We start from the raw sequence: 14586 nt of genomic DNA, 5'->3' as shown, positions 1-14586 counted from the left end.
ACCGTTACGAGAACATTCATTTTGAAAACATTTTATATGATGTATTCCCAGTGTACACCTCTTAATCCTGTAAAACAGTTATTAGTTAATGTTGAAATCAGCTAGGGAAAACGGTAAAAGTAGGCACTTTAACCTTAGTTTTAGTATAGGTATTGCATGGTTTTTCTCATTATGATTTCTAGAAGACATCAGAATTGAATGTTCTTAAATTTTCTTGCAGAACTCTCATTCCGGTACAAGCACCGTTTTATCCCTTTTACTTAAATTATTCACATTTAGTTTTCCTCCCGGTAACAACCACACACTTTACAAAACATTTTCTACAATAAGGATAAAAGACCTTGAATTTCTCCAAACAAAGTCCATTTAGCTTCACAGCTGGATCAGCAAGAACACTTCTTGTACCCGTTTTAAGGATACACAAGAAGCCAGAAATAGAGATTACCTGTTAGCGGGTGGAGATGGGAAGGGGAGAGTGGGAACTGGAATTCCCAGGGTCGGGGTAAAGAGGAGATTTTTCTCTGTAAACCTTTTTACACTCTTTAAACCCACTAAGAATGCACTATCTACCCAAAGAACTAAGCAAACTTGTTTAAAATTTTCAAAAGTCGCTTTTAAAATAAAGGAATTTCAGGGACACTAGGTCTACTTAGTTTTAAGATAATCTTATCAATAGCATCTGCTTTTGCTCTGCAATAGGTAACACACTCCTTTAAATGCAGTCGTGAGCAATGTGCCAGCTAAGCCCTCTTTAATACAGCAACGTTCCTCCAGACCGCCGCTTTCCAAGGCAGCTCGCATCCTCTGCCCGCTCCTCCCTCTGTGCATTCTGAGATCTGCTCTGCTGATTCCCACTTAAAGTGGGTCCTGGCCGCCATTTTAGAAAGTCATTCACACAAGCCGGCCGGCAGCACCATCCACTTAAAAAACCTTCCAAAACTCCCTCGGACGATTTCCTCTTTCCTCTCGAACCCCTCATCTTGCAGAGGGGTCAAACTCCCCGCGATAGGCATACAGTGTCTCTAGAATCTGCATAATGCGAAATGACACGTCTAACCACATGATACGGAGGGGGCAAAGCAAATGCTGCAATGCACGTGTTTGCACGTCGGTGCATACGAATTTCCCAGGCAGACACCTACAGAGAAGGTCCACAAGGAGATAAAAGTGAGCACATCTAAGTGGCTTTTCCAGTCCAGTAATCTGCATCTAAATGATTTTTCCACCAAAACACTGAAGATATGGGGCCTCCATATGGGGTAAGGGGTGGAGCAGCGCCACGGAGAGTTCCCATCTGTTTCCCCACTGAGCCCGAGATCTCCCCTTTGTCACAGGCGACAGAGGCGAGTTTTTACTCCTGCCTTCCCGCTGCCTGATTTCTCAGCACAACGTAGTAAACACCGGGAGTCCCTGGAAGCGCGCCTCCCCCAGTCCTGCCGAGGACAGCTTTAGTGGGTTATGAATGGCCTCACTATTCCAGGCTCCTTTTCACACGCGGACACGCGCAGACGCGCGCTCCAGCGGTGAAGATTTAATACCCCAGTAACAGCAACCACCAACAGAATCAATGATCCTCCATTTGAAAGAGCGGAGCTCCGCTGCCTCTGCTTCCATTTCCTTATGCAAGCTGCTCAAGAGCAAGCGACGCAATCTATTTTTCCCATGGTGACTCACTAATAAGGGCGCTCCATAATTTCCCCTTCACTCACTAGATAGTAAGAGGAATTTAGAGTATACCAAACTTAAAACCTTCCGAAGTCTTTAATATCGCAAGAAACAGTAATTTTCGAGGACAACCACATATCTGCTACAGTCCTTCTCAATTTACACCAGTGTAAGTAAACCGTCATTTTCAGTATTTCACATGGAGGGCTCTATCAGCTATGACCCACATAGATTTCACAAAACAAAAACAAACGGTAAAAGCTACTAAATAAGTAAAATGTATCAAGAACATTCATTCCTACTACGCCATGAACAAAAAAAAAAATATTCTGGGAAGAACCTTTTTAAAAGCTACATCTTTTTTTAAAAGAGCTACATCTTCTAATCTGAAAAGGCATGCATTTTTTAACCACTGATTTAGGAATTCTGGGTGGGAGGGAAACACCATCCTTTTAAAAAAGGCTCTGCAGTGTTAACGCCGGCGCGGCCGCAGCAGCGGAGATTCCCGAGGCTGGGAGCACAGCGCGGTGGGGACTCTGCTACATGAGGTGGCTCCTCCTCTGCGAGCACTCGGTCCCCACCATCCTCCTCACCCAGGGACCCCAGAGCGCTGAAGGGAGGAAGGCGAAAAGAGCCGAAACAGACGCACCAACTTATTTTCAGACACCACCCTCCACCCAACCCCACATAAACAAGAAGAAACCAAAACATTTGCGTTTGCCATTTCCATTTAGTTTCTAGGTCCGTGAACCCTCCGTGAGAGGTCCCTAGAATCCAGCAGGGTCTTCCCAGTTCCGAGACATCCCTATGATACCTACCAAGACTTTTGTTTTTGTATAACCTTTCCTTTCCCACAAAACCCTCTCTAGGTCAGACACGTCCACGCGTCCTCAGGGCGAGGAGCGCGAGTTGCTGCGGGACTCTGGAGTTGGCCGGGCCGGGGGCTGTCGGGGCGGGGTAGGGGTTCGGGTCCCGGCCCGGCGGCGGCTCGGTTCCGCCGCATCTGCCGGGCCGGCGGGGGCGGCTGCTCGGAGCCGGGGCAGCGGCGCGCTAGGACGCGACCCCACCGCCGGCTGGCCAGCCTGAGGGCACCCTCCCGGCGCCGGCTTCGCGGAGGCCGAGCGACAGCCGCCTCCTTATTGGGAACGGAGAGGGCGGCAGCCGGGCCCGCTCCGCCGAGGCCCGAGGCCCAACGCTGCGACACGGGCCGAGCAGCGGCCAGGCAGCCGCGCGCCCCCCGCACCCGTCCGTGGGTCTGGCCCGGGTCTCCTCACCAGTTCCGCGCACGGGGAGGGGCCGGCAACGGGCCGGACGGGGCAGCGGCGCCCGAGAACAGAGCGCGGCCCCGGGCCTCGTGTCACTCACCGTTTGAAATGCTCGATGATCTTCTCTTCCCGCACATTCTCCGGTAAGTTGCCCACCCAGAGGTGCCTGGTTTCCCGGACCATGCTGGGCGGTGTGCCGGCGACCGCTGGTGCGGGTTCCCCCTCGCCGGCTTCGTACGAGCCCGTCAGCGCTGGGAGGCGGGCGCCGAGGCGGCGGCGGCGGCGGCTGCGGCGGTGGCGTCGGCAGCGGCGGCGGCTCCTCCGGCTCCCCCCCGTGCAGAGACCATCCCTCTCCCCCAGGTTCTGACTCTCGGGCCTCGCAGCTCCGCTCTGCCGCCACCACACACCCGAAGCCGACCCCCGCGCTCCGGCGGCGCATGCGCCCGGGCGGCGGCGGGAGGGGGAGCGGGTAGGAGGGGCGAGCGAGACCCGGGCGGCAGCGACTACGACGGAGCTGGCGCTGTGGCAGCCGGACGCTTCCCACCGGCGCGCGCGACCCGCCTCCCTCACCGCGGGCGCGCGCGCAGCCACCCGACAGCCCGCCGAGGCTGAGACGCCGAGTTCCTCCCAGCCGATGCGCAGGCGCGCGGGGGAGGGAGGAACGCAGGGCCTGGAAGGAACGCTCGCGCGCTCGGTCCCGGTGCGCAGGCGCGCAGCACTCTGTTAGGGCGGGCGCTCTGTCAGGCCTGCGGTTCAGCGCTTGCAGAGGCAGGCATAGCCTCCAGCCCCTCGAGTAGGGGTCCCAGGCACTGGCCTGGGGGAATAAAAGAGAGAAAGGGGGTTGGTATTCACAGGGCTGCGTGTCAAAGCGGCTGCCAAGGCTTCTCTCCTAGAAGCCAGGACCTCTTCCCCTGCTCACCTTTGGCCAGCTTCTGGCGTTTCCGGGCACTTAGAGCCGCGCCTGCTTGGGAAAGTGTCAGAACAAGGCCGCCCTTCTCACGGCCCAGCTAAGCTGTGACGGCTTCAGAAACACATCCCTCCCAAGAATCATTAGCTTGTAACATTAAGCAACTTTATTTTATATAGAATCTTGTGAAACCGTTTGCACGTTCTCTTTGCTGATCGTTATGGCATACCAGGAATAGAACTGAATGAAGTGAGACGGTTACATGTCTGATGGTGTTCCCCTCAGAGGATTTGCTATAATTTAATATCTAAGCCGAGGAGGGGATTAGAACTCCAGCCTTTCCAGGCCTAAAAGCTTTTAAATTTTAAAGGCTACTGTTGAACTTTTCAGTTTACAGAACCCCGGGGAAAACCCACAAAATTAAGGCAACAGTACTGAGTCCAGAAAAATGGACTTTTTTAGAACAGTCAGCAACTCAGCTTTCTTTTACATTTTCTATCTACAGAAATAAAATATCACAGGTGTAGTGCTTTAGGTACAGACCAGATTTTAAATATTCGATCTCATTCACTTTCTCCATAAATATTGATACAAGCCAACTTATTATCAAACTGTGCTATTTTGAATTGGAAAATATGGTCACCATAATGAATGGCACTAATATATGGGGTCACCTGTGCATAAATTGTTTCTTTATTTCCACAGATGGTAAAGCTCCAAGTAGTTTTTTTGTTTGCCATATAGTTTAACATAAGCTTCTTAATGATGTGTCAGAGAGTCACATCAGCTTTTCTTGTATTTGGTTTAATAGTCTATACTATACTTAAACTTGATCTCAGCAGGTCTGCTCAACTGAAATCATCTCTCTTCCTTCCTCTCTCAGGATGTTAGAAGGCTAAGCAAGCCCCTGTCTTACACAGTTGCAACAATTACAGAACAAGATGTGCTAGCTCAGGTAATAACCTTACCATCCATTGAAATAATTTTTGGAATTTTGACAAGTTACTTCTAAAAATTCTAGATTCTGAGCCAGGTAATTTAATTTTTTTCTATGCTATTTTTCTGGCTTATGTTTACATTTTCTATTTCAACACACTTTTTTTGAGGGGGGGGCAGCCAGTAACAGGCAGAAACGAAAAGAGGTGGTTTAGAAAAGTTAGAAAAAGCACCACCACAATAGTGGCACTCATTCATAATTCAGTTAAGGCCTTTAATGCCACCACAGAGGTTGACCTTGTCTTCATGCAAATCAGAGTCATTAAATTATATGGAAATTTTTGTTCTTGAAAATATTATGGAATTGATTCCTCAGTAAAAGTGAAAGCAAATCAACCTACATTCAGATGTAGGATTAGCCATTTACATTTGCCACAACTATCACATAAGGAGTGTCAGGCCAGCACACTGTTAACTAAACTCATGAACTTCATAGTTCTGTATATGTGGCTGCAGTTAGTGTTGAACCAATGGGCATTTTTCCAGGAAGCATAAATTTCAATATTAGCAACCACAATTTGAAACACATTTTAAAATATTATGTAAATTACTCATTTAAAACCTGATAGGCGGGGCTTCCCTGGGGGCGCAGTGGTTAAGAATCCGCCTGCCAAAGCAGGGGACACGGGTTCGAGCCCTCATCCGGGAAGATCCCACGTGCCGCGGACCAACTAAGCCCTTGCACCACAACTACTGAGCCTGTGCTCTAGAGCCCTCGAGCCACAACTACTGAGCCCATGAGTCACAACTACTGAAGCCCACACACCTAGAGCCCGTGCTCAACAAGAGAAGCCACCGCAATGAGAAGCCCGCACACCGCAACAAAGAGTAGCCCCCGCTCGCCACAACTAGAGAAAGCCCGCGTGCAGCAACGGAGACCCAACGCAGCCAAAAATAAATAAATAAATAAAATAAATTTTAAAAAATAAAAATAAAATAAATAAAACCAGATAGGCCCTGAATTAGCTGCATCTTCTTGGTGTCACCAGGAAGAAGAGAAAAGGCTGAGCTCAATCACATTAAAAGGGGCAACAGACAAAGAAGAGGATTCAGAAAACACTACCTTGCAATTAGAGAAATAAAGGGCATATCTCACCTTGAATGCAGCCTTCAGTTAAAATCATGCTGAAGAAAATTCAAGGGCTGAAAAAAGGGGGTGGTGGGGCTTTTAGAGCAAAATCATTAGAAGAGAGCCTAGTTAGAGTCATTATTAAACGTGGTATTTTGTATCCATCTATGACTCCCACAGAACAGTAAAAGGATACGCTAAAACAAAGAACCAATTAAGAGGTATTTATACTTTCTCCATGGCACAAGAATAAGGAGACATTAAATGAAAATTAAAAGCAACATGTTTGCCAGCTAAATTTTTTTTTAATGTAGTTCTCTTAGATTATCCTAAAGGTCTTGTTACAGCAGTGCTGTTTCCCCATGTAAAAAGCAGAGTAGATACATAATTTTTATATAAAATTTAATTTGAAATGGACAAAGTTGTTTGCAAATACTTTCAAGCTCCCCACCTTTGGGAGGTAACAGAAGAGAAATTGTGGTAGAAAATTACTAACATACAAATTGTTAAACAAAGTTGAGTTAAAGTTCTCCCAAAGACCTTTAGAGATCACAGGATATCAAAAAGACGATTAGCAAATGCCAAATTAAGTTAATTATCATTTCTCATTTTACCAGAGATTTATCAAACAACTGAGAAACCGTCTCTGTTTAACAATATAAAGGCTAGGGAATTCCCTGGCAGTCCAGTGGTTAGGACTCCACACTTTCACTGCCCAGGGCCCAGATTCAATCCCTGGTGAGGGAACTAAGATCCCACAAGCAGCGAGGCACGCGCCTGCACGCGCACACACACAAACACACACCACACACTATATATATATATATATATATATATATATATGCTAGCAGAATTCCATTAAACATCATTTGATAGCACCTCATACTCAGATTCTCTTGAAGTGTTACTTTCATCAAAATACTTGTTTTCAGAATTACAGGCACCAAAAATAGCATGCAAGGTGTTCATTTTAGTTTCTTGGGTTTTAAAAAATCTGATACACACTTCTCAAAAGAGAATTCTCAGTTTATAAAATGTCGATACATCAGCTTAAATAGACATGCAGATTATTTAATGTGTAAAACAAATTTCATTTCTGTTCAAATTTTTAATGTGTTCCTATGATGCCCCCAAAAATATTATTCTAATTTCAATAAGGCAGTTCATTTGAAGGAAAAATAGTTCACATTATAGATGCTAAGTTCAAATGAGCAATTCAGGTGGGAATTCTATCCATCTCTATAAAAGTTAATATTTGCAGGTTAAAAGTAATGTCCATGCTCCTTACAGATTCTTTCAGCATAATGCTACTTGACCTTGAACTTTGGGGGATACTGAAAAACACTGATGGTATGAATGAGAGACATTATAGTATAATGGAAGTACTTCTGGGTTAAGAGTCAAAAATTCCAGGGGCTTCCCTGGTGGCGCAGTGGTTAAGAATCGGCCTGCCAATGCAGGGGACATGGGTTCGAGCCCTGGTCCAGGAAGATCCCACATGCCGCGGAGCAACTAAGCCTGTGCGCCACAACTACTGAGCCTGCGCTCTAGACCCCATGCTCCACAACAAGAGAAGCCACCGCAATGAGAAGCCTGCGCACCGCAACGAAGAGTAGCCCCCCGCTCTGAGAAAGCCCGTGCACAGCAACAAAGACCCAATGCAGCCAAAAATGAATAAATAAATTTTTTAAATAAATAAATAAAGAGTCAAAAATTCCAGTTCCAATTTTGTCACTGGCTATATGGCCTAGGTAAAATCAATTAAATCCTCAAAGTCTCAATACCCTTATCTGCAAAATGAGGATAAAAATATCTGTTTTCTCTACCTGGTAAGGTTGCTAGAAGTATCAAATGAGATAATATATGTAAAAGTATTTGGAAGTAACACAGCATAAAAGTATCATGAATACTATTAAGTTGACTGCTAATTTCATATGAATATCAAAAGTAAGCATCAAAAAAAAAAAAAGTAAGCATCAGTTGAAGTTAAAAACATACCATGATCAATTTATAACATTTTCAGGATTATAGCCAGGTCTTATAATCAAATCAACATGCAGTGATTGCATATCAAGTACGAAGTTCCTTGCACTCTTTTGCTGACTTTTTCTATTGCAAAACTCTTAATAACAACAAAACTGATAACTACATGCCCATTGCACAGCCCCAAATCAAGTGTTGGGTTTTCTCAGTGCTTTCATGTTTATTGGCAACGTAACAGGAGACACTGGGAAAGCTTTTTTCTGTTTCTGTCCTTGTTACAAATATTTACAAATTTTTTTCATAAGCATTTATTTTTGTATGTTTTCAATAGAAATACAACCCACTCTTATTCTGATTTTTTTAATTTAGTTTAACAATTAATAATTGACGCTCACTGAAAACGATCAAAAAGTAGGGTGTGATCTCTTCTCTCATCTATGATAAATGGATGGTGAAGTGAATTTCCCCATTTGAGTGTGAAAGATAATTCAGAAAGGTGACATTAAAGCAGAGGCATTTGCAAAGTGGAATTAAAACAGATGTGTTTTTAATCAGGTCTTACTTTCACACTGTGAAGAGCACCTGTATTTAGCATGCTAGATGTGCTCAAAGAGTTCAGTCATGCATAATGGAAGCCCAGTTGGGGAAAGCATTTGAGCCTCAAACTCAGGCTCTGAATGCTAACCTAGCCAATAGAGCAGATAAATTACTATCACCATTTAAACAGGAGAACAGAATAGTTACCAGATATTTAACAAAAATTTTGTTACCAATCGAGTTCCACACTATTAAAATTGAACTGTTTCATGAGAAAACATATATTTAAAATATAAACACTGTTCCTAAAGGCATCATATAAAAATATATTAACTAGCTCTAAAATGATCAAAGACCCAACCATATGAGAACTTGTCAATACTAACAAGCTCCTATTATTAGAATCAGGGTTTGTTTTTTGTTTTTTGCTTTTTGCTTTTTCCTAAACAGTAGAAAATAAAACAGACAACACTAATATATTATTGTCAAAGAGTGTTTGACATCTTGCTAGTTCTGAGGGTCAACTAGTGAAAAAGACAGACCAGTCTATTGATGGATTTATTTTGATACAGCAGGCTCACTGTAGTGAAATTATGCATACATAAATGATCAAAACTTCAACCAGTTGAATAGTATTAGCTAGCTAGTCCTTCTCGAAATCATTCTTTCAGCATAACACTTCATAATCTACTTTACCGTTCAATTCTCTAAGAAAGCTAAATAATTTATTCCACATTGTTTTTGGTTTTCCAGAAATGAATATAATGGCTGATATTTTCTTTTTTAAAAAATCAATTTTTATATTTCCACCATTTCCTTGGAAATTTGCTAAAGGTAACTTTCTTCCTTCTATGAGGAAATACTGCTAATATACCTAACATTTATTTTTTATTTTTTTTTAACTTTCTATTTTATATTGGAGTATAGCCGATTAACAATGTTGTGATAGGGACTTCCCTGGTGGAGCAGTGGTTAAGAATCCACCCGCCAGTGCAGGGGACACGGGTTCGAGCCCTGGTCCGGGAAGATCCCACATGCTGCAGAACAACTAAGCCTGTGCGCCACAACTACGGAGCCTGTGCTCTAGAGCCCGCAAGCCACAACTACTGAAGCCCGCGTGCCTAGAGCCTGTGCTCCGCAACAAGAGAAGCCACTGCAATGAGAAGCCCGCGCACCGCAACGAAGAGTAGCCCCTGCTCGCCAGGACTAGAGAAAGCCTGCGTTCAGCAACGAAGACCCAACACAGCCAAATAAATAAATAAATAAAATTTTTTAAATAAATAAATTATAACAATGTTGTGATAGTTTCAGGTACATAGCAAAGGGACTCAGCCATACATATACATGTATCCATTCTCCCTCAAACTCCCCTCCCATCCAGGCTGCCACATAACTTTGAGCAGAGTTCCCTGTGCTATACAGTAGATTATACCTAATAGAATTCTGAATACAATTTACTAACGTTTATGGCACTGAATAAAAGATAGACTGGAAGGATACTTGCAAATATTAATGATTGTTGTGCCTATGTGGTAGAATTCAATTTTTTTTAAGTTCTTATTCATCTATATTTTCTAAACTTTTCTTTGGTTAACATATATTGCTCTTATAATTAGAAAAAGTTACAGTAAAATGAGCTGGAAGTAAGCATCTGGGTTACTTTAGTTTAGGGCTCCTCTGAAATGCTGATACTTCACTACATTAAATCAACATATTTATGTTAACAGATCCCACATGAACAAAACGTTATTATTCTCTATGTTAATTCAGAGAGTTCATTCAACCTTTTAAAATTCTACTACTAATCCTCATGTGAGAAAAAACTTAACCTCTTCATTATAAGTGATATACAATAGCAAAAACACCCCAGGTCTAAGAGATTGTCACTTAAACATCAGGAAGTCAGCAGAATACACATAATGCAAATCAAGGCTACTATTTAATTCAGAGAAGACTATCAAAGTGTACTTGATGGAATCTCAAAAACAATAATACCAAATAAAATATATTTAGTAACTTATTACATGTGTCTTGACATTTTCAGACTTAGGGTGTTAAGCGCCGCTACTGCTCCTCTGAAAGCCTTGCTCTAGTTTGAAGTAGAGCATTCAAAACATCATGAACTTGTTCCAAATATGTTTTAAAACTGTTTCTGGGCTTCCCTGGTGGCGCAGTGGTTAAGAATCTGCCTGCCATGCAGGGGACACAGGTTCGAGCCCTGGTCCGGGAAGATCCTACATGCCACAGAGCAACTAAGCCTGTGCACCACAACTACTGAGCCTGCTCTCTAGAGCCCGCGAGCCACAACTACTGAGCCTGAGTGCCACGTCTACTGAAGCCCATGCGCCTAGAGCCCATGCTCTGCAACAAGAGAAGCCACCCAATGAGAAGACCGGGCACAGCAATGAAGAGTAGCCGCCAGTCGCCACAACTAAAGAAAGCCCGCGTGCAGCAACGAAGACCCAACGCAGCCAAAAATAAAAATAAATAAATTTAAAAAAAAAAAAGCTGTTTCCATTTTAATTAAATTATTGCTATTTAATAGTAATGCCCTTTATTTATTTTTGGCTGTGTTGGGTCTTCCTTGCTGCATGCGGGCTTTCTCTAGTTGTGGCGAGCAGGGGCTACTCTTCATTGCAGTGAATGAGCGGCTTCTCTTATTGCAGAGCACGGACTCTAGGCACACGGGCTTCAGTAGTTGTGGCACGTGGGCTCAGTAGTTGTGGCTCACAGGCTCTAGAGCGCAGGTTCAGTAGTTGTGACGCACGGGCTTAGTTGCTCTACGGCATGTGGGATCTTCCCGGACCAGGGCTCGAACCTGTGTCCCCTGCATTGGTAGGCAGATTCTTAACCACTGTGCCACCAGGCAAGTCCCAGTAATGCTTCTTTAAATCACGTAACTGCTTCAATATTTTGCTATTAATCTTCAGGATGGTAATGATTGCTAATTTTACATAATATTCCATAATTAGACACTTGAAACCTTTGGCTTAAAATAAAACCACATTCTGTTTAAAGGCTAGGTAGGACATGATGCATTTCTGAGTTAAATGCTGGAATTATTGTTAAATGTATATTTAAAAGTTAAATTTCAGTATTTTGATAAAGGAAGTAATAGAATTTTTTCAGGCTATATACTACAAAAGTCCTAGGAACCATCCCTTACAGTTTTATTTGGAAAATTCTTGGGTTGAAAAGCATTCGCCTCAAGATAATTCTCTCTTATTTATTTATTTATTTTTGGCTGCGTTGGCTCTTCGTTGTTGCGCCCGGGCTTTCTCTAGTTGCGTTGAGTGGGGGCCACTCCTCGTTGCAGTGCACGGGCTTCTCATTGCAGTGACTTTCTTGTGAAGCACGGGCTCCAGGCGCGTGGGCTTCAGTTAGTTGTGGCACGCGGGCTCAGTAGTTGTGGCTCGCAGGCTCTAGAGCGCAGGCTCAGCAGTTGTGGCTCAAGGGCTTAGCTTCTCCGCGGCATGTGGTATCTTCCCAGACAGGGCTCGAACCCGTGTCCCCTGCTTTGGCAGGAGGATTCTTAACCACTGAGCCACCAAGGAAGTCCCAAGATAACTCTCTTTGAAGATAGGAGATTAACTTAAAATGTTTTTTTCTAAGAAAACAGAACCAGCAAGAGTCACAACTAAAGATTTCACTGTATACTGTTAGCTGGTGGGAGGGGCGCGGTGAGACGAACTAATAAAAGGGGTTTGTGTTTTGCCCACCCCCACAAGATAATTTAAACACACACCCAAGCCTAAACCCTTTACTTAAAAAACATTCACCCGAAAAAGTGGCTTTAAACCAGGTTACTTTTGTTCTCCATAGTTTTCAACTTAAATACATTGTTTCCCTCGAGATCAGTTTCCCAAGATTCTAATTATTAGACAGCACATAAGAACTTTGATTTTATGCCTATCTAAAATTGCAAAACGTACATACTCAAATTTTTCTCCCCCTTTTTTTGTAGCATTATCCTTATTGTAGGAACTTTGTCTTTAAATACTCTCATTAACCGTAATTTGTTAAGGCAGAATCTCTAACAGAAGTTCTGCAAATTCAAGGGACTCTTGATCTGGTCATTTCCAAGCCTCAAATGACAGTATAGCCTTGTTAGCAAGAATAGAATTCTATTGCTTGCTAGCTAGAACTTCAACAGCCTCGAGATAGCTAAGAGTTCCTGTTAGTAATCTGGCACCAACTCAAAATTCCCACCAGGAAGAAAGATCTCCCTGAGGTAGGACCCACTGAGTGGCTCCGCCCATAGTGATGACCTGGACTGACCTCGGACTCGGCGTGGCGAGTTAGCAGGTGCTCGCGACGATAAAATGCCACGTCAGTCTTTAGGAGCCCCGAGAGGTGCCTTTTTCGCAAACAAGCTCCCTCTTTTAAACCTTACATCTCTGAGGCTTTGAAGGTACGTTACACGGCTAACGAATATAGGAAGACAATTACTCCACTGGGGAAACGAAGGTACTTCAAAAGGAAGAGTGGCAAGGAAACAAAAAGCTCAGACTGGAAAATTGGCAAGCCTCCATGCTCTGCCAAGACGGCCTTACTTAACCTTCTGGATTTCAAAAACGGGGTTGGGTGGAAGTGGATTACATGGCAAGGTAAAGAGCTTGGGGCGGGAGGGGGGGGGCGGGTTAAGAACCTACAACTCTGGCAGTAATTTCCATCACACTCCTAAAGGAAGAGGAAAGGAGAACAAAACAATAGGCACCTTAAGAGAGTAAATGCGGTTACTATGGTTACCACCCTCCAAGCTCAATTCTGCAAATGGAGACAGAGCAGTATGCCAAGGCCCTTTCTTTGTCTGCATCCACACACGGAGAACCAACCCAGCAGCCAGCCCCGCCAGCCCGAGTAGAGGCTGGTGTCGAGGACCAAGGGCAGCGTAACAAATAAAGAACACCTTTATTTTGGCTTAGTAAGCAAGAACTGCAGGCAGTTCCTGATGGAAGCCAGCGCGGCCATCACCCAGTCCTTCGGCCAGGGCTGTTTCCCCCACTTGGGAGAAGGCTCCAACACACTCCAGTCACCGATTCCAGTCTGGGGTCCTGGCACAGGCAGGAGTGGAAGGGGGCCAACGAGACACGGTGCAACCTTAGCCCTGAGACACAAAGGGAAGGCCAATCTCCAGGAAACCCGCGGGACGTAATTAATAACCCCTCAAGAGGCTACAGTTTCCGCGAGGGGGAATAGAGGACACAGTGAGTAGGGCACAACCGAGGTGTTCAGACACACCTCACATCAAAGACACTACCACAAGCTGCGCGGAAAAAAATCGCGGCCAAGACCACCCAGTGCGCAGGCGCGCGGAGCAGCGCCTCGAGAGCTTTGGGCCTGCCCCTCCCCCACTACTCTCAAAAGGCCAGGGGAGTTGGCTCAACGCGCTTGCGCAACGACGGAACGTTGGGGGAGGGGAGGAAAACCTATTCCCTTCATTGTGAGAGAACCGCCCCGCCCCGCAAGGCGAGCGCGCGCGCGCACACCTACGACTCTCACACTCGTACACTCGGGCGTTGAGCTTGCCGCCCAGTGCGTCGCGCATGCTCCGGGAGGAAGGTGGTGTCGGAGCCTACGGCTTTTTGCTGAGTGTCCCTGAGAAGTTTCTGGAAAGACGGGGCTCAGGAGAAACTGGGGGATGGGGAGCGCAGGGAACCGAGCGTTTGAGAGAAGGAAAAGCGAAAAATCCAAAGCACACCGCCTCCACCCTGCCTCCATCAAGCCACGACCAAAGCAAACCCCATAGTCCACCGAGACCCTCACGCCAGGGGAAAAAGCATGGGGACCACAGCAGCCGCTCCTTCCTGTACCTGTGCCCAGCCCCGGAGGCCCCTCACCACAGGGAGAAGGGAGAGGGCAGCGGGGAACGATGAAAAACCTAAAACGCTCACTGGATGTTTGCGTGGTGGAGGGAAAGCCGACATCCGCGCTCTGGAGCTGCCCGCGCACGGTGGGCCACCAGCGGCTCTTCGCTGCGCTCTCGGGTGTGGGCTCAGTGCGTTGGGGTTCGACGTGGATGCTGAAGGAGTGGTCTGGGGCTTTGGCCCCTGGTTCCTTAGTTCCCCCTCATTTGGGGGCCTTTTTGATCACCCCTTTGCTCTCTTTACTTTGGTGACCTGGAGCTAAAGTTGCGAGTGTGGAGACCCTAGGAAAGGTTGCTC

The 14586-nt window shown here is 45.4% G+C and overlaps 1 protein-coding gene across 3 annotated transcripts in view; it reads right to left on the bottom strand.

The window, feature by feature from the left end:
• Nucleotides 1-14339, bottom strand: part of SPEN (spen family transcriptional repressor) — a 91484-nt gene extending 77145 nt beyond the window's left edge. Inside the window, exon 1 of one of the 3 annotated variants that reach the window (XM_068538963.1) lies at nt 14317-14339. Coding sequence is in view for 1 of the 3 variants with exons in the window: in XM_068538962.1 (XP_068395063.1) it covers nt 3031-3113 (83 nt within the window). In the remaining 2 variants the exon portion in view is untranslated. Of the gene's footprint in view, nt 1-2483; nt 2521-3030; nt 3332-14316 lie in introns of those variants that run through there. The other 2 variants (XM_068538962.1, XM_068538964.1) reach the window with 2 other exon arrangements.
• Between the last annotated feature and the right edge of the window lie 247 nt (nt 14340-14586).

The sequence above is a fragment of the Eschrichtius robustus genome, chromosome 3 (genome assembly GCF_028021215.1).
Source record: "Eschrichtius robustus isolate mEscRob2 chromosome 3, mEscRob2.pri, whole genome shotgun sequence".
NCBI lineage: Eukaryota > Metazoa > Chordata > Mammalia > Artiodactyla > Eschrichtiidae > Eschrichtius > Eschrichtius robustus.
This window is presented reverse-complemented; position numbering and strand designations above follow the sequence as displayed.